Source organism: Candoia aspera, chromosome 1, assembly GCF_035149785.1.
Source record: "Candoia aspera isolate rCanAsp1 chromosome 1, rCanAsp1.hap2, whole genome shotgun sequence".
In the NCBI taxonomy this organism is placed as follows: Eukaryota; Metazoa; Chordata; class Lepidosauria; order Squamata; family Boidae; genus Candoia; species Candoia aspera.
In genome coordinates, this window is record NC_086153.1 from 294,703,179 (window position 1) to 294,727,296 (window position 24,118).

The window sequence follows — 24,118 nt, forward strand, 5'->3', positions numbered from 1 at the left end:
CATAGTAAAGAACAACTTAAGGTTCAAGTATTGAACAAAGTACAACATGCTTCTTCTCATCAGCTTATCCTCTTATTGTCTAGGGGAGTACAACATATATGAGGTAGATGTTGCTTGCTGATTACAACCTTAAGAAGTGTATTATCTAAAAATAGAGTAGCAAGAGTGAATATCAATTACAGATTGCCGAAGAACATTGTGGAAATATTTTAATTACTAAAACAAACATTCAAATGTATCCTAGCATTTTGTGTATCAAACAGCTGGGTCTGACAGTATCCACGTAACTGTATTACAGCACCAAGTAACAAGAATATGACTATACAAATAGTGATATTCATGCTGTCCTCTGACAAATAATTTCAGAATAAAATATGTGTTTCCGAAAAAAAACATTCTAAAATTTATCATTGCACAGTTCAGTACTACATATATGGGCATGTATTAAAGGAAGGGACTTAATCCACTTATAGTTTAGCTAGCTTTTATCTACTTAGATTTAAATTATTTATTAACCAACTGCCCCACTGCTAATTGTAATTTATACACCTAACCTCTGCCTTCACTTAAAAAAGTAATTAACTTAGTCCTCTATTAGGTGTTTATTTCTTTAACTCTTCCTCGACCAATTATACAGATGTATCTTTTTCAACAAGGCAATTCTTTGCAGATAATAACATTTGTAAACAGACTCAATACATTAGGAAAAGCATGGGCACTAATTTCAAACTAGTACTGGGATCATCAGAGGAAAAAAAACTTAGCATCTTGCCTCGTTCACACAGACAAGCCCCTGATTAGTATTCAAGTTTGTTTAAATAAGGAATACAGAAGTGAGCTCCTAATTAGCAGGAGGTCCACATCTGTTGAAGCACACTGTAATCAAGGAGGTTAAGATCCTGAATTTGTCAAGCCTAGATTAACCTTCATATAGAAGAATAATGTTCAAAAACCAAAATATGCCTGAGTTTACAAATAAAGTGGCAGAAGACTGATTTATGCTGGATTTAACAAATTAAGGTGTTTTATCTGGAAGCAAGCATCTCTCAATAAACAGGTCATCTTTATTAACTATGAAGGACTAGAAAGCAAGAGGAGGAGTTACTGAGCTTTTGTCTTGTCAATTCAGCATAAAAAGACTGGCTGAAAATTACCATTAACACCAAGATCTAGAAAGAAATGGTGATAATAAAAGGGTAGTTCTTGTCAAACTTTCTAACTACATAATGAAATGTGTAGTACTACATAGACAAGACAAAATTCATATGCACTCAACAGGGCTACAAAACCTATCCATACTTGGGATTAAACCACATTAACTTTAAGTCTGAGTAAATATACACAGAACTGACACTATCTTCTAATATTAAGAGCACTTGGATAAAAATGTAGGTATCTATAATTACCACATTTTAACATTTATGTTCAAGAGCTTTTTAGTAGAAGTATACTATATAGAAGTATGTGCAAAATATTAAGATGTCTCACTTATTTAGTACATAGTTCAGGGGAATATTTTGTGTTTTTGTAGTTTGAAGAGATCTCCTGATCCAGTTAAGTGCTTTGCAGCAAGTAGCGCACTAATCTGACATTACTAGCTGCATGATGGAGTCTAACTGCACCTGTCTCCAAACCAATATATATATATATATATTGGGAGATGTGGTAGTTTAAAAAGAAAAGCTTTTCCTTTCATAGAATTCTTTAAAAAAAGGCTCTCTACAGCTTGCATTAAATTATTCTGTAAGACTGGACTGAGGAGCAAGTTATGACTATTTAACCCAAGAAAACCTCTTTGTCTAAAATAAGAACATCTACAGAGAGGACTTTGCTCTCTCAGCTTTAGAAAAGTAGAGAGACAAGAACAATTCCTTGTAGGATTCCTAAAATCTTTTTGCTGATATTCCTCACCAGCTAATACATCTGTAATAGAATAAAATAACATCTTTATCCATGCTTAAGAACCAGCTAATCCTAGAAGCATATCTACTTGGGTTTCAAACAACTTATGGGAAAGGTAACTGGTACACTTCAGTTTTGCTGTTTAACACATCAGACTAAGCTGTTTCTTTGATGTGAACATTCAAAATTACATAGACAAAGAGCTTGTGGAGCCACCCCAACATTGGGATGTGCTGGTACCAAATATGCATTCATGCCTTGACTGAAAAGATGCCTAATCTGTTTCAAGGTTCTTTGGCATCAGTTAGGTCTTATAATTGTAGAAGGATTCCCACTGTACTGCAGTTCTTAAAGGTGCCATTTCTTCTCCTTTGGTCTGTATTTCAATATATGCTCATTAGAATGGCCCGTGCAAGAAATGCAAATTCTCAGCTTCCTTAGTGGGAGAGTCCTAGGGACTGTAGAAGGTGAAAGGCAGCACCCAAAGCCCAGCTTGTCTCTATGTTGTTTACTTTCTTTGCCAGCTGAAAAGAAAAATTAAGAGATCTGATTCACTTGATGGTACATACATTTTTTTAGGTTGAATACATCTTAAAAAATAGAAATCTACGTGGATTTGACAGAGATAGCTATCATTATTATGAAGCAGCCACTATACCAATATTTTTCAACATAATGGTACCCTACACACATTAAGATTTCAACAACTTTTATGTTGGACACAGTTCTGATCATTCAAAAAAGGACACATATTATAAAATGAAAAAGCAGGAAAGGAAGATCAAATGATCAGAAAAGTAAGATGGACCGACTGTGAAGAAACTGGTAATTATTTAGCTCAGGCTTGGAAATGGACTTTATTGAGGTATATTAAATTATGCATAGTGTTGAAAAAATGAGTAGAACAAATCTAAGGGTAGATAACCAAGATGAATGATGACTGCTGACTATTAAGATTTTCATAAAAGAAATAAAGCTGTCTTGACTATTAGGGATAAAGTTTATTAGGTTTACATTCTAGCTGAGTGAAAATGATATAAAAACAGGATACCTTCTGTTTATTTTGACAAATAGTCCAACAACTGTGTTGCAACCAATGTTGCTAAAATAGATAAAATTCACCTGAATTTTATGGGATGAAATGCTAGGCTGGATCCTACAGTTTTTACTTGCCTGTAAAATTGTGTTGTCACCAAATCCAAAGCCTTCTTTTAATAAAGCTGTAATGTAACTGAGATCCATACATAAAAAAGGGCTGGCAGAGCTATAGTTATCCAGATTATCACACACTAAAGGAAAAAAATTGAGAAGAATATTCAATAGTATTAGAATAGCTGCTAAAAAAACATACACATAACCATTTCTACCACAGAAACTCTTTTGCATAATGCTGGTTTACTACTACTAATGTCTGAAGGATCTGGAATGAGCTATGGTCTTGGCTACTTGCTTCTCCTATATCCTCTACTCTTGTGCAGGAATAGATTTCAGATGCTGGGTTGGGGCATCCCAGGAACAGGCTTTCCTAAATTTCAGTGGAAATGCACTAATGAACACAGCTAGAGTTCTGGAACCATGATTCCACAGACTTTTTTCAATTCTTTAGTCATACTTGATGACCAACTACTGTACATCCAAACTATCTACAGTAGATTATTTCCTCCCTACTCCTTAACATAAAAAAGGGAGTAATTCTGTTGATATGTATGTGTAAACACATGTTACTGAAATATATAATACATACAACAGATGAAATGTGACCCTGTAAAATGACAACTAGATTGTTGTATTTACAGTGCTTATCAACTGGTTTTCTTTCATTTCAGCATACTTTTTCAAGGACTTCTTTTATTCAGTATGATCATTAAACTGTCTTATCTCTTATGAATAATTATACTGCTATTTCAAGTTTAGGCACACTATCAAAAACATGACAGTTAAGTGGTTAAAAATCTGAAAACACAAGGTAACCAAATAAAAACATATATAGTGAATTATTTCAAATTGATAGTAAACTAACTGGAAGTAATCTAGATAAGTCAAGCTCATTTTACCTAGTTTGGCTTTTCTTTCAAAGTCTCTCACATGTAAAACACCACCTTTTTCATAATCTGAAATGATAAGTTAAAGTCATCTTCTGACTGAGAAAAAGATACTGTAAAAATCACAGCTGTGACACAATGAAATCTGCAGTTCAAATTATACAGCATTTCAGATCAGTTAAAATATGAATAATGATCATTTAAAAAAAATAATAAAGGTGTTTGAATTACAACTGCAAAATGACATGTTTCTTGCATAGCTGGCTTTCGCATTTTCTTCCCATAATGCAGGGGAATTTTTTTCTGCGTTACACTGGACTTTTGAGTGGCCACTGGAGACTGAAGTGGTACATATCAAAAGGATGAAAAAAATACAATTTATTTTGTAAATATCTTCAAAATTAAATATGATTATTTCCTTATAATGTACAGTATAACCCTCTATAGTTTACTTTTAAAGGAACAGGCCTCTCGGTTGGGGAAAAAAAAAAGCCTACTTCTCAATTTTTTTCTCTATGCAGCTGCTATTGATGTCCCAACGTAGCATATTCCATTGTCCCACTCCCAACCATATCTTCCCTTCCTCTCTCCCCTCAGCTATTGCCCTTGTAGCCAATGATGTCACTTGCGGCCCTGCTCTTTTGACAGCTATGAGATTAGCAAATGTAATGGGTTTTTCTGGAGGGCTCTTATTTTTCAAATGACACCTTTCGCTGTCCTTTAGGATTGTTTAAAAGATTTGTAGTTGTACTCGAAATTATTCAACCCCCATTGCAAATCAGGTTGATTGTCAAAATGTACAGACTTTCAGCTGTTTATGAACAGTAGTTCATTGCAGTAGGGGCAGTAGTGGTGTACATCTTGGAGTTCTGGCATGGAAACCTTCTGTGTTTAGTACACGCCTTACTCTGCTCACTGAAACCTCGGTGCCTGTTGCCACCAAGTCTTGCTGCAGGTCTTTTGCAGTCACTCGAGGGTTACTCTCAACCTGCCTTCTCAGAAATCTGGTTGCAGCCACTGACAGCTTCCTTTTTCTGCCCCGTCCAGGTAGTGTAACCACTGTTCCTTTAACTTTGAACTTGTGAACTATGCTTCCAACAGTGTCTCTAGGAACATTCAGTGCCTTCGCTATCTTTTTGTATCCTGTTCCTTGTTTGTGAAGGGCGATGATCTCTTCTCTTACCTTTCTGGACCATTCTTTTGACTTAGCCATACTGTATTTCTAACATGCAGTCAAACGTGACACTCAACAAACCCCTAGCCAGTTCAGGAATTTCCTGTGTTCCAGCTCAAGCACACCTGGTGCAACTAATGAAGCCCTTGATTAGCTGCATCAGGTGTGCTTGAGACAACACCTGTTTTGCATACTGTATGTGTGCTGTTGTGATGGATTCTATTCAGGGGGTTGAATAATTTTGAGACTGGAGAAGTCATTATAAGTTGCATTTTCAATTGACTTTGGGGACACCACTTGAAGCATTCATTGTGTTGAGCTATGTCAATTGCTTTTGTTGTTTTGTTCATTGCAAACAGCTGAAAGTCTGTACATTTTGACAATCAACCTGATTTGCAATGGGGTTTGAATAATTTTGATTACAACTGTATATATTTTACACTCATTAAGTAGTATGTACCGTGCTTCAAGCTTCCAGCTGATATTTCATCTGGTATTGTCTTACTTCCTTTTTTACCAGATTCATATATTATTTGTATGGTTTTGTTATTTATAGTACATGATAATCCACACTGAGGTATTTATCCTGAGATTGAGCTAAAAATCAAATAAATTACTTCTGGAGGTCATTAAGCTCCTATAATTTTTCAAACATTTACTATTCACCTATCAAGTCAGTGTCCACAGCCCGATCATAATAATAGGAAAAGGCATAAAAGGAGCTTCTCTGAATCTCATCTGGTTGATGCAGTTTTCCTTGTACAACCTTCAGTACTTCAGAATAACATGGTTCAAATCCAGTTTCACCTGCCAGAGTAAAGACACAAGTATAGATTTATGAATCATAAACTCCAATTCTTCTCTTAAGACTACCCGTCTTCATATAGTCCCATTTCTATTTTTGTTCCTTTTATGAATATAATAATTAAAAAAAACTTTCCTAGAAAGCAATATCCTTTTAAATTACCTTCTTTGTTACCACCATACTGGTATTTTATTCCACCAAAATGCCATTCTGCTTCCAGCTGTTTTGGCAGGCAAGAACTTCTGAATGTTTGTCCAACTGCTGCAAGAGAGAATATGGAAGAGGGAGATATATAGTTATATATTTGCTTTTTAATTTGGTTTTAATTGCAAGAATACTGTATGGGGGGAAAAACTGAATTTTCCTTTCCATTTTCAAGTGCTTCCACTTTACTCAGTTCCCTATGTAGGATGCTTTATTCACTAGGCCAGTGGTTCTTAAACTGGGGGTTAATTTGGGCATATCCTGGGGGTAAAGGAGCCATTTGTGAGTCAAGCATCCAGTTCAGGACTGCTGCTGTGTGGAAGTGGAGGCTGCTTGGAATAAACTGTGCTTCCTTCTTTCCCTCCCATTTGAGCCTTCTCCCCAGCATCAGCACAGCAGAGTTGCCAATAAAGCAGCAACCTTGATACAGGTATAGGAGGAGACATGTGTTTTGGAGCTCTGCAGCCACCAGCGAACTAAGTACAGCAGCCAAACAAAAGAAGGTGTTTTTCCTTCAGAAGGAGTGGACAGTCCAAAAGAGAGGAAAAGAAGTATAGAGGCCCTGTAAGACAAAGCACAATGTAAAAAAGGTGCAAGAGCTCTACATGCTGGCCATTAACAGAAAAAGAAATCTCAGAGAGGGGACTTAAGACAGAATAGGCTTAAGAAAGAAATGATGAGTATTAGTAATAGTACAGAGCAGGGTTTCTCAACCAGGGTTTTGCCAGAGGTCACTAGGGGTTCCCCGGGAAATCACAATTTATTTAAAAAATTATTTCAAATTCAGGCAACTTCACATTAAAGAGGTAAGTTTCATTCTTTGGTTTAAGAACACCGCTACTACATATATACAGGCCTACACAGGAAACGAATATAATAATTTTGTAACTTCTGGCCTATATTTGAGCCTGAATGTGCAGGAGTTCCCCAAGGCCTGAAAAATATTTCAAGGGTTCCTTCAGGGTCAAAAGGTTGAGAAAGGCTGGTATAGAGCATAGTATATAGGTAACTAATAGAGTAATAGATAATAGAATAATAGGTAATAGTAATAGAGTATATTGAATAGTAATAGTATAGAAATAGTAGCTGTCTTAGTAATAGTAATTGTCATAATTGTCATTGTAATAGTATAGAGATAGCAATAGAATAGAATACAGGAAGCACTCACAGATCATTTTTATATGTTTCCTTTTACAAAATAAAACATCTCCCCAACCCTTGTAGGGAGGTATAAAGAAACCACCTGTCCAGGATCCAGTGCTTCTGTCTCTCTCTTGAGCCTGGGTCAATCTAATTGGGCATGGTTAAAAAAATCTGTGACATGCTGCCAAGACACTTGTGTAAAACAACAGTCTGGTGTGTGTGTGTGTGTGTGTGAGAAGGTAATGACATTATTCAAGACTAGGAAAAGGGGTAATTGGGTCAAACAGTTTAAGAATCACATTAGACCAGCCTTCCCAAACATGGTACCCTTCTAAAGCTGACTGGGAATTTGGGGAGTTGCAGTCCTAGCACATTTGGAGACTTCCAAGTTAAGGAAGGCTGTGCAAAATCTGAATAAATTAGGAGTCTTTGCCCTGACTAAATAGCAAGGAAATGAAAATGATGGATAGAGGTTGGGAAATAATAGTTTCTTTTTACTCACATTACTGGATTAAGCACTGAACAAGTGTTACCAATACAGGACAGAAGGTAGGGAAGAGGAGAGGGCAATAGGTAATGTCCTTACAGGACTCATATCCTACAAGGTATTCCCTGACCATGTTTCTGCCAGCTTCAGATTTCAATCCTGCCACTTCCTCCTCCTTTCCACAATTACCTAGTGGAACACGTACCCCCCTTACTGGAGAACACTGAACCACTGAACACTGAATAGGAGGTGAGTAGTTCTTCATTAATTCTCACAGATCTGAGCATCCCACCTACCATCCCCATTGTCTTTAACTAGTGCCAGTGCTTGACTGCTTGTTTCTGGCCTGTCTTCTCTCAAAATTGCCCCAGACATTCCACTGGGAAGCACCTCTTGCTTCTTGCTTGAACAGAAGAAGCTTGCTAACCATGTACTTCAGCAGGCATCACACATCATTCTGCATGATTCTTATTAATGTTACTACTGCTGTACCGCAGCATTTGTTTGAGAGGCCAAATAGCAAACACTAGGCAGAGCAATGAGCAAGTGGTAACAAGACAGAAAACTGTGTGCATCACTTGGTCAGCTCTGCAACCTTAAAGATAATGCTGCCATTAGGTGCAATGGAAGATGAAGTCCCATTGGCCATGTTGAAGTAAATCTGTAAAACCCCCAGCAGTTCCACCCCCAATTCTACCCATTTCTGTGATGTGACCCTGACCCCTATTATCCCAACTTCACCAGGTCCTTCTTAGTCCAGCATTCTGTTACCTCAAGAAGCCAATCACATGTTTCTAAGCTGCTCACAAACAGGAGACCTACTGCTTTCCCACTCCTGCACCCCTGGCTGGAGTCCCTCGCCAGCAGGACTGTTTCCAGCAAAATTCAGGAAAATGAAGGCAACAGTGCTCAAATGAATACAGTGGATATAGTTTAACTTTTTGGTAACCAAGAGCCATAATTTTTAAATAAGGTTTTTTTAAATTTAAAATATATGTAAAATATATAGGCTCAAAGAAGAAAAGATGGACCAGAATTTGGGTTTGATAAAAATTGTGATTTGGTGTCAAATGCTGGTAGGATGAATGGGGGGGGGGGATGTCAGGTGGCCACAATTCTGGAGTTGTGGGGGTTCCATACAGGCCATGGACTGCCAGTAGCCCATTCCAACACTACAATGAGTCTTCTTTCCTCCTCTTCATACAAGAGTATTATACTGGAGATAATGTGGTTTTAGTATCTCTAGCAATTCATTTCTAATAAGAATAGAGCAAGCATGAGCCATCAGCCAAAAAGATATGAATTGCTGGGCTGCCACAAGATACAAGAACAGTTATTTTGTCTGACTGTACCTTCCATATTCAAAGCTCCTAATGTTGCTAACCGAGCAGCTTTCAGCCCAAGCCCCAAATAGCTGTAAGAGAGGATAAGGAGCACTTAATTAACATGTTAATTAACAACCAAGACAATGTATCAACTTATTTTATAAATTTGGACATAATCAAATAATTCTGATAACCAGCAAAGATTTGGTCTTAAAAACTGAATTGCACAAATGATTTAGGCAAATATTTTAGACACAAAAGGCAATAAAACCTTAGAATTAATCATTTGTGTATATTTTCTCACTTACCTGTGTGTGTAGAGCTTATAAGTACTGTTGAACATTTGAAATGAGGTAAGAAAATCCACTGGTGTTTGTGCTAAGGTTTCCTAAAAATTATGAGAGTGAAAAGTAATCGTTCAGAAATTGTTATTTCAGGGGCATTTTTAGTGTATACTGACCAAGCACCACTGGATGAATAATACTTTTCAACATCAGCAAAATTGATTTTAACAAATTCTTTAGTATTGCAATATATTCTTATATTCTGCAGTTTTTGAACAATAGCCTGAAAAAGTATAGGCATAACCCATTAATTTTTAAAAAGAGGCTAAACACATTTGAAGCCTGATTTTGATAATTTAATAGATTTATTGTTCTCCAGTTTAATTTCCTGAAATCTTCTACTGCACTATGAATATAGTTTGCAGATTTGTAGATTCTCCAGCTTCATGTGCTTATCAGAAAATGTCCACCAAGGAATGCTTTAAGCAATATATTACTTTTATCTATTCCCTACAGCCAGTAATTAGCAAAGTTTTGAATTGGTTTGATTTTTTTTAAATTTCTAGGCAAAAGCATTTTTATTGATCAAGTAATCACTGACCCACAAGTTCCCTAATTCAAGTTTATCATATCCTTCTGAGATATATTGACATGAACACCTTGTGTCAAATCTAGCTTTTTTCCTTTGTTTATTCTCTCCCTGAATTTATTTATTATTTTAGATAGATAGATAGTCAGTCAGTCAGTCAGTCAGTCAGTCAGGCCCAGCCCAAGAACAATGTGTCAGTGCATTCAAAACTCCACTTCTTTATTTCTCACACGTATAACCTTGCCAGATTATAGTTACTCTCACTGACCTAAGGGGAAATAACCTGGGAGACTCTAGGGTGGAGCTATCCTGAACCTCTTTGTTTACCCACCAATGCTCTCCAGACTGTGAGTCCTCTTATCTACTTGGAATGTGCTCCCTCCTTCCTGAGAACCAGCAGAGGCACCGAAATCCACCACATACATAAACATACAGTACATACATATGACTCTAGGCATACAAACAGTTAAAACAATATAAAACAACCAAATAATACAACAGTTTAAAAAGCAGTAAAAATAATACAAAAACATATTAAGAGCCACCACAAAAATTCATAAAATTCATAGCTGAGGTAATTAGATCTACCAATAAGATTCAATACAACCACTGTGCCGGCTCTACCACTTTCCCGGCCCCCCATTCCCATTGACAGAACCATGTTTTCAGGGTGTTTTGAAAGGTCAGCAAAGTTGGGGCCAATCTAATCTCTGGCGGGATGATGTTCCACAGGGTGGGCACCATGGCAGAAAAGGCTCTCCTTGGTCCTGCTCGATGGAACTCCCTGGCTGACAGGACCTGCAACATGTCCCTCCTACTGGATCTGATGTGATGGGTAGATGTGATTGGGGAGAGGCAGCCTCTTAAACAATCACCAAAGAACCCTCCCTTCCCCCATAATAACTAGAAAAATCAGAGCAGTTTTTTTTTATGGGCAGGTTAAAAAAAAAAGTCAAGATGGCAGCCACAACTAATCAATCGACTGAAGCCCTGACCCTTTTTATAGACATTCTGTGTACAGCTCATGTAACAGGGGTGAGGCTTTGATGACGGCCATGGCCATCATCTTGACCTTTTTGACCCTCTTTGCAGATACCCCTGGCAAAAAAGTTTGGTTAGCAATTAGATATCTTTCTAATTAGATATGGGAAGTGGGAATATGACTTTAAAAAAAATTAATTAATAAATCCTGAGAGGAAGGACCAAATGTTTTTAGATCTCTAGGTTTTTTTTATGTCATGGTCAATGCAAATTTGAATGCATACTCTCTATTTATGTGCAGTTGCATATGAGAACAGTGAATATGGCAAAATAAGAGAATAGTGAATATGGCAGAACAGTTAGGATACCCTTTCAGTCAGGATTTGTAATACCTCTTTTGGCAAAAATAACAGCTTCCAAATATTTCCTGTTGCCAAGATTCCTAATCTTGCTTTTGGATTTCTTTTCCACTCTACCTTGCAGAAGGCTTTTAGCTAAGAAATACTGCAGGTTTGAGATCTCCTGAAGATTTTCAAGATATTTAAGTCTGAGGATTGAAAGCCCAATCCAAATCCAAAGCGTTAATATCTTCCCTGATTGTGGCACTTTCGTTTTTAGGATATATTGATACCTAGTTGATTTCATTCTTCTGTTCACCTGCACAGTATTTCATGTGTCACTGGCTGCCACAAAACCCCACAGCATAATAAAGGCACCTCTGTGTTTAGCACTGGCAAAATATTTTTTTCTTCAAACACTTCACCCTTTTTTCTCCAAATGGATCTCCAAATGGGGTTGTGGCCAAATAATTGAAGTTTTGTTTCACTAGTCCACAGTACTTTATTGCAAAATGTTTCAGAGTTATCTTGGTATAGTCTAGACCAGCTTTGCTCAGGTCTTGGGGAACCCCTGCATAAAAATTGTATCTACAGCTAGCATTGTCCAGCATGAGAAGTTAAAACAACGTTTTTTTCAATCACAATAACTTATGGAACCCCTGGTGACCTCTTGTGGAACCCAAGCATTCCCCAGAGCCGCAGCTGAGAAAGGCTGTTCCAGACAATTACTTCTGTGGTGAGGACAGAGTCTGGCAACACTCACATGTAGATCATACTCATATAAACTATGCTGTTCTGTAGACTGCTACTACAGAATTAGCTGAACTTTTCAGCATGTTGCTTGCAGTGTTCTGCGAGTTCTGGTTTGCAGATTCAGCAGAGATTTTTCTTGATCTTCCAGATCTAACCGCCCAGAGTCCCTCCTTTGGAGGGGGGAGATGGGTGGTGATAAAATTTGATAAATAAAATAAATTAATCAATCTTGCCTTGTCTTCAAGCTCTGTGTAACTTCTATTTCTTAACAATGTTTCTCACTGTTGAAATTGCTAGCTGGCAGCATTTAGAGATTTTTTACAGCTGTCCTTTACTTTGGAAGAGTGAATTATCTTCACTTCAAATTCTCAGACAGCTGCTTAAAGAAGCCCATCGTTGTTGAAAATAGATAGAACCAACAGTCACAACCCGGGAGGTTAGAAAGGTAAAAGCATTTGTTCCCTGCCAAATCTGGCTCAATGTAGGCCTAACAAGCCAATCACCTTTTGCGGCCTTACTAACCACCTTACAGAAAATAAAAAACAAAGCACTGATCAACTAGAACATATCATACTTCCGCATTGCCACAATCACTGTTTTCTTATTTTGAATTTGTAAACAACTGCACAAAACAATCATGTTATTTATTTTGGTTTAGTTTAGCATATTGTGTTAATCCAGCCTTTGTTTACAAACCATGGTTCATGACTTTTTTCATGACCCAAACTAACAGAGGTTTATTCAGTGAACAAACAACAGCTTAGCATACTGAGGGAAGCCATGCAGTTTCCTTTATATGAATTCCAAATATGATACACAGAGTATTTGGGCAATCTAAAAGTATAGTATTAGAAAGTTACTTGCTCTGTTAAGGAAGATAGCTAGGCTGAAAGTGACTATGGATGTAATGATTATCCAAAATGTGGAACCTGCAACAGGTCAGGCTATACTGACTCCTCACCTCCAGCTGTGGCAGGAATGTTATCTGAGTCGAAGCTCCTCCCAGGTCCAGAGTTCCAACTGTCTGCTGGTCTTGGCCATACAGCTGTCCTGCAGGCAACATTGCAAAAATTCAAAGACCACCCATATGCAGCAAGAGATCCCATGTTCTGGGAGGGTTCCAGCAACGGCCAGATATAGCAGACATAACAGATGAATATCCTGCTATCAATGGGCTTCCTATTCAATTTTTGTGGATTCTATCTATTAAAACAGAATCATGCGGCAGTAAATACCTGTCAAAAAATTCACAGTGATCCAGGCTAAAATACCTGTAAGAGAAATAAAAAGCTACTAAAAATCCTTCCATCTATAGACTACAAATACAATCTACAAAGTTATTATTCCACTCTTTGCATTTCTGCCGATCAATTATCAGTACTTGTCCAAGCAGAATATCATTTCATTCATTGTCTGGCTTCTTAATTTTTTGGGAGGGGGGTATGGAGGTGTTCTTTTAACCTTCATTACTGTTTCCCCATCTAAAATTTACTCAGCCTTTTCTTTGTTCCAGTTCTTGTACTTTCCCATCAGGTTTCTTAAGATAAACCCTGCAGAATTATTGTGTAATTTTTACTGAAACCAACTTCAAAGGACATTTTTAACTAATTACCAAGTTAAGATAAATTCACTCAGCTGAATAAATGTCTGGATTAAGGGCATTTAGCTGAACTAAGCTTAGAGAAATATGAGATATTGAACTAAAGGGTAAAGCTATTTCATATTGTAGTTAGATTCCCCTTATAATTTCATGAAGCTGAATTGTTTAGATAGATTCAGGTGGTTAATGCTTCTTTGGGAGAGAGATTTGATCTGGCTGCCTTGAAAGAAGTGGTGTGCCCCTTCAAGAAAAAGCATCAGTCTGTTCATATTAGACAATTTCTGCCCAGTTTCCAATCTTCCTTTTTGAGAAAATTGGTGGAAAAGGAGGTGCATGAGTATGGGATGAAAACTGCATTGGTTGCTCAAAGGGATGACCTGCAACCTTCCTAATTTTATTAGATCTTTAATTGCATATGATACCATTGATAATGGTATCCTTGTGGACTCCCTGTGAGGGTTGGAGGTAGATGGCAGTTTTACAGTTGGTCTCACTCCTTCCTGAATGAGAGGTTCCAATCAGTGATGCTGTAGAATGAGCAGTTGGGGAACCACAGGGCTCAACTCCTGTTTGGAGCAGGAGGCCTTGGCAACAGTAACTCATGCTCATAACTCATCACCTCTGGGCTGGAGGTACATGCACTTTACATGCCACTGTCCTTGAAAACTACCCAGAAACTGCAATTGGTTTAGAATGTAGCAGCTTGCCTGTTGGGATTTGAGACCCGTTGTAACCATGCAACACTCATATTGCACTGGTTAGTAATAGGTTCTCGAGTGCAGGTCAAGGTGCTGGTTTTAACCTATAAAGGCCTACATGGCTTGGCTTTTAAGTGCTTGCCTATCCTGTTTGTTCAACCTAGGAGGGGATGTTTTGGGTCCTCACACTTTGAGAGTTATGGGGTGACAAAGAGGCAGATCTTATCAGTCATGGACTATTCCTTTGCAGTGGTCTCCCCTCCCCCCAAGTTCATCCCTCCATCCAATGCTACACTGATATCCTTCAGGAAGACAGTGAAAACTGTTCTTTTTTAAAGGGTCTTCAGATTGGAGTGACTAGTCACAGCCTGTACGGGAAGAGCGCTAATAGCTAACTTTTTAAAATCATAATTTTAGTTTATTTTTGATTTTGATAGTATTTTATTTAATTGTTTTTGATCTGTTTTATTTAGTATTTTATTTGCATACTTCTATTGTAGTAAACTGACTCAAGACATTGTGGAATAAGGAGGTATATAAATAGCGTAATAAAATAAATGCATATTCATTATGACACTGCTACCTAAATCTGTCCTTTGCTAGGATGTGTTCCAATTGTAAATTCCATAAGGACAGCATAGTTACTTGAATCTGTTTTTCATCTAGTAATATGTGTCACTAATACAGCCAAGGAACTTTTTCATTTTCTTGTATATGGCATCCTATTGCCCTAGGATATTATAATCTTGGTCATTTTAAAAGCAGCATCACAATGTTTTATTCAGTTCTAAGGAACTCTTCTTCCCCTTTTACTTCCCTAGTTATTTCTCTCCTCTATGTCTCCTCTTTTTCCTTGTTTGTAGGACGCACCTTCATAAGAGCCATCCATTATGCTAACACTATTATCAGGAACTAAAAATGGTGAATCCTCAAAGACCACTCTGACCTGTGGAAAGAAAAAACTGGGTGATCTTCCTAGAACTGGAACCATTCACAAAAAGAAGTATGCATATTATGCAACTTTCTTCTCCTACAAAAAAACAGGGGAGTGTAAAACCAGCTACAGGTTAAATGGTTTTATTCAACCTCTAAACGCTACTATTAAAACCGGATTACTTTCTGCATTACTGAGATGCCAGCTTTACTAATATATAGAAGAAATAGCTATAACATTGTAAGAGTTGGAAGAAGCCATTTAGGCCACTGAGTCCAACTTCTTGCTCAATGCAGGAATCTCAAGTAAACCATTCCTGACCAATGGCTGTCCAGCTCCACTAGAACACATCCAGCAAAAGGGAGCTCACCACTTTCCTCATCCCACTGTTGAATTGCTCTTAGCATTACAATTGTTCTCACATTCATCCAAAGTCTGCCTTCCTGGAATTTGAGATTAATATACTATGTCCTGCACTCTAGGACAAATACAGAACAGGTCATGGAATTATTTTGTGCGACATCCGTTCAAGTACTTGAAAAGGATTATCAAATATCCCCTCAGTCAACTTTTTTTAAGATTACACATACCCAATTTCCTTAATTTCTCCTTATAGGACTGAGGACTTAAACATCCAGTATCCAGTAAGTTTCCAGTTATCCTATCATCCTCACTGCCTTTCTCTGTATGTGTTTTGGAATCAACAATGGTACTCAAAGGGACATCTGACCAATCTAGGATATAGTTCTTTCCATAATAAAGGATTTTACAAGTGCCTCCAATTAGTCTGATACGGTATTTTAAAAAGCAACAGTGACAAGTTCATGGCAAAACATACATGGACAGGGATTGAAAAAGGCCCCCACTTTTGCACAACACCATTGACCTTTGTAGTATAACCCAACATTACTTGTGAGAGTAGAGCCTGAGCTTTGTGTTCTGCTAACAACCGTAGACCAGCAGTGGCTTTCAGTACTACGGGGGTCTTGTTCCAGTGAGGTGGTGGTACAGCATTTTTAGCCATCTCTAATAATTTTCTGATAGTTTCAGCTCCCTAAACAGAAACAAAAACAAAAACCAGATAGGACTGGGCAGAATTTTAGTTTGCAAACATATTTCAAGTATTTCTCTTCTCCAATTCCTTCCTCCAAACCTATTTCTGAAGGCTTTAGCTTGACATTTAGAATTTTCCTCCTGAATTAAGTTTTTGGTATATGCAATTGCCTTGACATCTGTCCCCATGTCCCTGGGCAAGCTACTGGTCCCATCTATGTTCTCTTGCCCCAACCTCTGTGGATTTTCTCACTGTTTATGGGCCTATTTTTCTTCCTCATGGAACCCTGAAGATGATGTGCTATACTGGGAGTGAGAGGAGTGGCACTGATTAATGGCAAAACCTGTCCTTGCACAGACAATGTTCCTGCTGTAATCACACTTATCTCCAGCTATGTTTAGGGAGGAGATAATAGGAAAAAGCTTGGAGAAGTACTATTTTCCAGTGAGAATAAGCAATAGTGGACAAATGGGATCAGTAGTCTGCCTTTATGATACATACTGTCTTCAAATACCAACAGAGCATAGTTTGTTTTCCACCTGAAGTCTTACCTTCTCAGGCTGATTGGCGTATGCTGAGAGACCTGGCTTCACTGATTCAAAAACTTCCCCTTTTAACTCTACAGGATTTTCTGCAAAAATTATATAAAATAAGCTGTTTTAACAGATAGCCTTATTTACATCTAAGGATATAGATCTAGATTAATGATAATTTGCTCTACTGATTACAAATTAGGTAATAATTGAAATATCTTAATGTCACAGAAGGTTGGGGTCTTTAATCAAATTAGGTCCCAAAGATTCAGCCAAGAGGTGCCTTTCAGAAAAATTGATTTGCAGTAAACGTGTGTGATGAAGGTGAAAGGTCCCCTGTGCAAGCACCGAGTCATGTCTGACCCTTTGGGGGGACGCCGCTTTCATGACGTTTTCTTGGCAGACTATAGCGGGGTGGTTTGCCATGGCCTTCCCCAGTCGTCACCTTCCCCAGCAAGCTGGGTGCTCATTTTACCAACCTCAGAAGGATGGAAGGCTGAGTCGACCTGAGCCGGCTACCCGAGAATCCAGCTTCCGCTGGGATCGAACTTGGGTCATGGGGAGAGTTTTTGGTTGCAATACTGCCGCCTACCACTCTGCACCACAGGAGGCTCTCAGTAAACATGTAGAAAACTGCAATTTTATTTATTCTGTGGTACATACATAATTCTTCGTAATGCGGAACTTCTGTGTGGTTGGTTCCATGTACTATTATATATATATATATATATATATATATATGTATATGTATATGTATATGTATATGTATGTATGTATATGTTTGTGTGTGTGTGTACTGTAGGAGACTGCAGTATGAAGAGATATGAGGAAAAATACTTAACTAATGCATATCACTAACATGTGCTGCCTCAACAGCAAAACTGTGATGTAAGGTGGTATTATTATTATTATTTAGATTTATAATAGCTGCCCCACCCAAAAGATGATGGGCAGCTTACATAATCCCATATAGAGTTTAAAATAATTAAAAAACAACCATAAAGCATAACCACCCAGCCAAAATAATAAACAAAAACTAAAAACAAAAGCCAGGTCTTAAGGGCTTTCCAAAACCCTAAGGGAGTAGGCACCATACATACCTCTGGGGGGATACTATTCCAGGGGGCAGGGGTTGTGAGAGGCGCTTTCTTTAGGAATGCACCATCAAGAGCATCAAGTCTATCAGTAAAACTCTGAATTAACAACTCATCTAAGCTTCTGTTGTCTTGATATGTTTGTTTTTGTGAAGAATGAAGCCTAAGAATCTGGTCAGAATCTTCTCTCAAAGGAAATTGAGGCACCAGAATGCATTCCCACATGTTAGACCAGTAAAGAACCCCAAATGTTATGCATAACTTTGATTGTAAGTTTCCTTATGATTTTACATATTCTTAGCATTAGTTTTAAGAACACCTTCTTAACACACTTATACTGGTTATGAATGGAATGAATCTATTTCATAGAATTTAACTCATTATTTTAGCCCTCAATGCAGGTCTTCACGGACCAGCGTGGCTTGGTTTTTGACATACTGTATTAAGGTAGAATGCACATATTGAGAGTAGCACAAGAAAATTATTATTCTGTGGTCTGTCATTATTTTTCTCATGAGTATTTTGTTTCCACTGTATCTTAGCTAACGTAAAAAAATTGAAAGGGAAACAGTCCATTCTTCAATCTGATTAGAAGTCTCACACTATCATTTTCCTGGAGTATTACCCTGCCCATTGCATATTACTAGAGTTTTTATTACTCCTATCCCTTGTAAATTTATACCACTGTTTATTCCTCTAGATAAAGAATTCTCATTTCATTTGCTAATACAGATGGAAATCCAGATACTTCATAATCCTGGATCAAAACCATCTCCCCTCTTCCTCCTTTTGAGGAGGTTTTCAGTATTCTGCATTTGGTTTATCAAAGTGATGCAACTGTACAATTCCAGAATTAATTAAGGAGGGCAAATGTTTGTATTGCGTTATCAACAAGATCAAAGGATTAAGACACTTTAGTACATAATTAAATCTAATAAAACATACCAAACTGGAAATGCCAAACAACTGAAAAAGCATAGAATGTTGTTAAACATTCCCAGTAAAATGATCCTTTCCTGTTTTTCTACTTGTAGAGTTATGTTGCATTCATATCTGGTTTCCATCTTTTCAACTTAATCTGTTTTAGAATCCTTCTCAGGGAAGTACTGTACATCATTTAAGCAAGTGAACCAAAAATTCTTTAAAAGAGACTTGCACAACCAATCAAAAGTTACTGAAATCAGGAAATGAAGAAAACTGAATGAAACTGGGAAATGAATAAGAGGTTATGAAATAAGGATATACAAATTCCTAAAAGTAAAACATTTAATCGATCTGAATTATGTTTTAAGAGTTCTTACAGACTTGCTAAAATTAATTCAACAACTTTTGGAGAGCAAACAAGATGATTAACGTCAAAATTAGTCAATTAATTGCTTCTACTGTAATACATTGACAAGTGGCTTGTTGTGGCATATTTTTATTATTTATTTATTCAATTTATATAGCTGCCCACCTCACATTTGTGACTCTGGGCAGCTCACATAATTAAAAACAACCACAGAAACAATAAACAATATTCCAAATACAAAAACAGCACCACAAAGAACATCATTACAATCAATTAAAAACCCCAAAACATAATCAGCAGGAAATTACAAGTCATGCATCAATCAGTACAACCAACTAGCAGGCTCCACACAAGTAGGTATGTTCAGGAGAACCTTCCTACAATCTTACCTGGGCTTCTCTGTATAAAGGTGTAAATATGAATTCGTGTCCCTGTGCTTCCTGCATCAAACATGATGCCATAAAATGTTCCCATGCTGGCATTGGCAGGACACATCTTAAGGGGGAAGAGGTCTTGGAACCATAACTCCGGTTTGGGATGAGAAACAATACAATAAATGGAGGAAAATGCAAATATGGCAATGACTGTGAACCAGGAAATACCCATTATGGTTGGGAAGTTTAGAGAACTGCAGCTTGAATCAGGAGTTCCAGGATTGTAGAGGTTCCTAAAGATAAAGTTATAATATGTCAGAAAAATCAAGAAGTTAAATCTCAGTTAAATAAGTTAGCCAACATAGAAACTTCCCACATCCCAAAAATGGTGATTTGATCACCAAGACAAGGACAAACCACACTTCAGGTCTGCTTCTTAAAATCTATGGAACAGTTACAACTGTGTTTTAAAATTCCATATGGAATAAATATGAAAGTTCTGCTTCTTTATAAAGTATCTCTATTTGTTAATATTGCAGATTCCAAACAGGAATAAATGCAATCAGCTTTACTATAATCCTGGCTGTCACTTTGAGAAGGCTGGGGAAGCACAGAATACAAATGTCATTCAAGACAACCAACAATGGGAATTGTACATGCTGTTGATGGTACCAAATAGGCAGAACAAAACAATGCATTTAGTTGCAGTGCCCTCCCCCTCCATATCCAATTTATAGTTCAGGATCATTCCTGTTTTGTGCTTTTACTTTCAAATCAAACTCTCCCATTAATTGTGTTTGATGTGAAGAAGCACACCTGCATCCCATAAGATTGCAGAAAATATTCACAAGGTAATATGCAATCCCAGGTAATAAATGACTGCTTAAAAGAAAATTCTAAATGCTACTCAGCACAGCCAAATTATGCTAAAATCTCAAACTGAAATAGACAATCAATCAAGGAACTAGATGATAGTGTCACATTGTATGACTTCAGATTTCTGTTCACATTGAAACACGGTATTTGAAATTTAGAACCATTTCTTTCTCCATTCAGGTCCCAATTCCCCCTGCTGGGCTGTTTTGTTTCACTTTGCTGTTTGCAGGTATTTGTCTTCATTTCATGGTAGATCCTTGCCTGTTCTTAACTCTGGTGTACTCTGTTTTCCAATAAACATTAACGTTTACCTTATGCAATCATTTTCCACAATGATGAATGATCTGCTGATTGTAACAGTTCACTGACATGTGATCAGTGCTTAGCATCTGAATCCCTAACTGCTGGATTCTTTATTTGAATTAGGATCCATCCTCCCACTTGTTTCCATTTTCTGTCTCCTGTCATTAAAAAAACTCAAGTTGGCTCTACTTCTGTTCCATTTTCTTGTCCTACCATGTGTTTAACTTTTAGTACTAATCCTTTAACTTTATACCTAATCACAAACTATCTGAAATGAACCCTTAAGAAATAGCAATTACTTTTTAATCAAATAGTTCTATCAACAAAGTTTCTCCTAATGATTAATTGAAAAGTTATTTGTTATAATTCTTACTTGCTGGTTTAATTTCTGCCTTGTAGTACCACAGAGCAGGATTAACATTCTTATAGTGTGATACAAGATCAAGTTATTATATTAATGAAAAATAGTGACAAGAAACTCATACCAATACATGCCCAGGATATAGTAACTCTTATCCATATATCTTTGGAAATTGGGCAGGCATCAGAACACTGAGTTTGTATTTACCAAATTGAATTTTGAACTCTTCTGATAATCCCATATAGAGTTTATTAAGGGTTTCCAACTCTTAAACCTAAACCTTAGATTTCTAATGCATGATGTTCTAATCCACATAAAACTTAGAGAAATTATTCTTCATACGTTGCTCCAAGTAGCTGGTTGTCAAAGTATATAGGATTTCAAAGTATAATTAGAAAATCTGCTGCTGAAATTTTAGTCTAGTTTACAAAAATGATTCTAGATAGGCTAAAAAAAATTTGATCTAATTGGACATTTTCAAAATCTAAAAAAAGTGAATATATGCAATATAATCTAGCTCTATTTTTTTTTTACAAATTCCATCTAAAGAACTTTTATTATAATCTCTTAATCTCCCTACCCTATTATAACATAAATATTGGTAATTAAAATAAAGGCATTTTTCCAGTATAACCAGTCTTTGTTTTCTTCCTCTCCTCATTGAATGGAGCAAGGAAGTGAAAAGAACAAAGAAAAAGAGAATAGTGTACATATACTTTATTGCACAAACTTAATCCCAATGCACTTCAAGGAAGAACCTTTCTTCAGAGGACTGTAAAAAATAACATTTTAATATTCAATTGTTTAATAATGGCTAATGTGTATGTCTTATTTGTAATTATCATTTAGTTATATGCACTGGGAAGGTGTTACTTTTTTTATGAACTGCATTACCCTTAAGAGATTCCTTCTTAAAATGCATTGGAACTGAGACTTTGCAATATGGTATATGTGGATTGAGTTCCTTTTTTCTCTTTTTAGTTTTACAAAGTACAAGATATACTTGATTGCTATATCCTGCTTTCCTCCAGGAGGTCAAATTAGCTTTTATGGAAGATCTCCATTTATTCCGACAAAACCAACCAGTAGCCTGGGCTGAGAGGGAGGGAGAGGGAGAGAGATTATCTCAAAATCAACCAGAGAATTTGTATGACCAAGTGTACACTTGAACCTAGGGCTCCCTGGCCCAACACCTCAGCCACTAAATCATACTAGCTCTCAATTTTTATTTTCATATATAGCAATTATATTGGATTATATTATATTATATCATATATATTATGATACTATAATATATCAAAGTATTAGCAGCTTTCATCCCCGTATATTCAAATGAAAAGATCCAATTCGGGCAGTTTCTTCTATTCCAGACTTTCCCCCATTCAGGTACCTGAAATACAATCTATATGTACACTTACTTCTTCTATGGGTGCAATTAAAAAATACTCAGCTGTTAATCATGTAGGCAGGAAAGTTGCATATTATATATCAGTAAGTCCATTTTCTGCGAATGGAGGTTTATCATTTATCTAAGGCAAATAAGAAAAAAAATGTTCAGTTGGATTTTTTTTTTCTATCAGAAGTACAAGGGGCATATTTCAGGTAGGAAGTTCTATTGAAAACTACTGAACTAGGAAATTATTTACCAAGTCAAATATTCATTGCAACAAAAAGGTTAAAGTCAAAACAGAAAAACGGAGGGACTTACCACATTCTGTCATACTCTGCAGTCCAGCTAGTACTTTACTGGATGAAATACTTCCCTAAATTGATGTGCTCAAGATGTGTTGTATTAAAATTCTCATCTTTTCTAGCCAGGCTTATGCCTGTCAAATACTGAGCTAGAACTCCTATGATCCCAAGATTGGTATAGCTACTTGGAAATGCTATGTTAAACAACCTTAGAATAGCAATATACTGAGCATACCAATTTGTATGTAAAGAAATAACATGTGGTTTGCTTATGCTGTAAATGACCTGTATGTTTTTAAAAAAGAGAAATATTGGCAAAAATGATAAAATTATATTTTTCTTTTTCATGCAAAATATTGAAGCAGAAATTTCCAGGCTGGGTAGATGGAAGGTTGAATTAGCATTGGAAAATATATGCCAAGTATCTGTAATTGAGCCCTATAGAGTTCTGTGGGATCATAAAACATGGAAATAAGGGGCAAAATTGAATAAGCAAGAGTAGCTTTTTTAAAAAAAAGTAGATTTTGTTTGGTGTTGTACTTTGCTGTTGGGAGTTAAGATTGGAATTTTGTTGGTGGATTGTACACTTTCCAGTTCTTCTGTTTTGAATAGAAACATTAATGATGCCGAAATGACAAGTCTTTGAAACGTCCATTTATGGATTACTTAACATATCGTGGGTTGAATGTGTGTGAAATGAGACAGTACTCTTATTAAGAAAATGAGTCTGGAATATTTAGAACACATCATATGCAACAAGAAATATCAAGAACTTCAGTTAATTAAGCGAAAGGCAAGTTATCTTGGTTGACAAATCGATGTACATAGTACATAGTTGGCAAAGATACATAGTCCTTATTTCGGAAAGTAACTTCAAAAGAACAAATAGCACTGATGGTCGTCAGTATGAAAGGGCGCTAAAAGGAGTAGCATAAACTGGCTATGCCCAAACCAAGATGGGGACAACTTAAGAGGTTAAGAGCAGAGTGAGGAATGCATCGAAAGACAGGAGCAAAGGACGCATGCTTTGACTCGGCCCCCGTCCCGGTGGCCCTAGGTTAAGGAAGGAACCCACCCAATCCCCTCATTCAGTCCCGAGCCCAGTTCTCACTCACCCTCTTTTCCGAACCTTCAACCTTCCACATCTCGCCGGTGCCGCGTGTCACGTCACTACACTGCGCGGTACGTCAGGGGCGCATTTTTTACCCTCACTTTTCCGCGACGCGAAGTTTCCATAGAAACGGAGTCACTTTAGGAGGCAAGAAAGTAGCTGGAAAAGCG

General features: G+C 37.0%; 2 protein-coding genes across 8 annotated transcripts in view; one reads left to right on the plus strand and one right to left on the minus strand.

The window, feature by feature from the left end:
- The window catches only part of COQ6 (coenzyme Q6, monooxygenase), a 28,146-nt gene extending 12,852 nt beyond the window's left edge, over nt 1-15,294 (plus strand). For both annotated transcript variants that reach the window (XM_063290079.1, XM_063290083.1), the window contains one exon: nt 15,189-15,294. The gene's annotated coding sequence lies outside the window, so the exon portion shown is untranslated. The remainder of the gene's footprint in view (nt 1-15,188) is intronic.
- Nucleotides 595-24,039, minus strand: ENTPD5 (ectonucleoside triphosphate diphosphohydrolase 5 (inactive)). Of its 6 annotated transcripts, none has more exons than XM_063290086.1 (15): nt 23,953-24,039; nt 22,564-22,674; nt 20,643-20,764; nt 19,621-19,898; nt 16,865-16,944; nt 16,170-16,313; nt 15,196-15,271; nt 13,263-13,298; nt 12,989-13,077; nt 9,391-9,470; nt 9,110-9,171; nt 6,086-6,184; nt 5,785-5,925; nt 3,957-4,013; nt 595-3,191 (listed from the first exon to the last, which is right to left on the minus strand). In XM_063290086.1, exons 4-15 carry the CDS (start codon nt 19,835-19,837, stop codon nt 2,920-2,922), a joined length of 1,353 nt encoding a protein of 450 aa, XP_063146156.1. In that variant the 5' UTR covers nt 19,838-19,898; nt 20,643-20,764; nt 22,564-22,674; nt 23,953-24,039; the 3' UTR covers nt 595-2,919. The 6 variants fall into 6 exon arrangements, with proteins under 6 accessions (XP_063146156.1, XP_063146159.1, XP_063146155.1 ...); XM_063290089.1 differs by lacking the exon at nt 20,643-20,764 and having other exon boundaries at nt 595-2,426; nt 3,076-3,191; nt 23,953-24,038; XM_063290085.1 differs by lacking the exon at nt 20,643-20,764.
- Nucleotides 24,040-24,118: the final 79 nt, after the last annotated feature.

What these genes read in the sequence shown, in the direction of transcription:
- ENTPD5 (XM_063290085.1), bottom strand. Translation starts at nt 19,837, where the DNA reads ATGGGTATTTCCTGGTTCACAGTCATTGCCATATTTGCATTTTCCTCC. An exon ending in CACTGTGAATTTTTTGACAG is followed by an intron (nt 13,078 to 13,262) that starts GTATTTACTGCC and finishes TGTTGCCTGCAG; the next exon opens with GACAGCTGTATGGCCAAGAC. An exon ending in TGTGGACACTGACTTGATAG is followed by an intron (nt 4,014 to 5,784) that starts GTGAATAGTAAA and finishes TTATCATTTCAG; the next exon opens with ATTATGAAAAAGGTGGTGTT.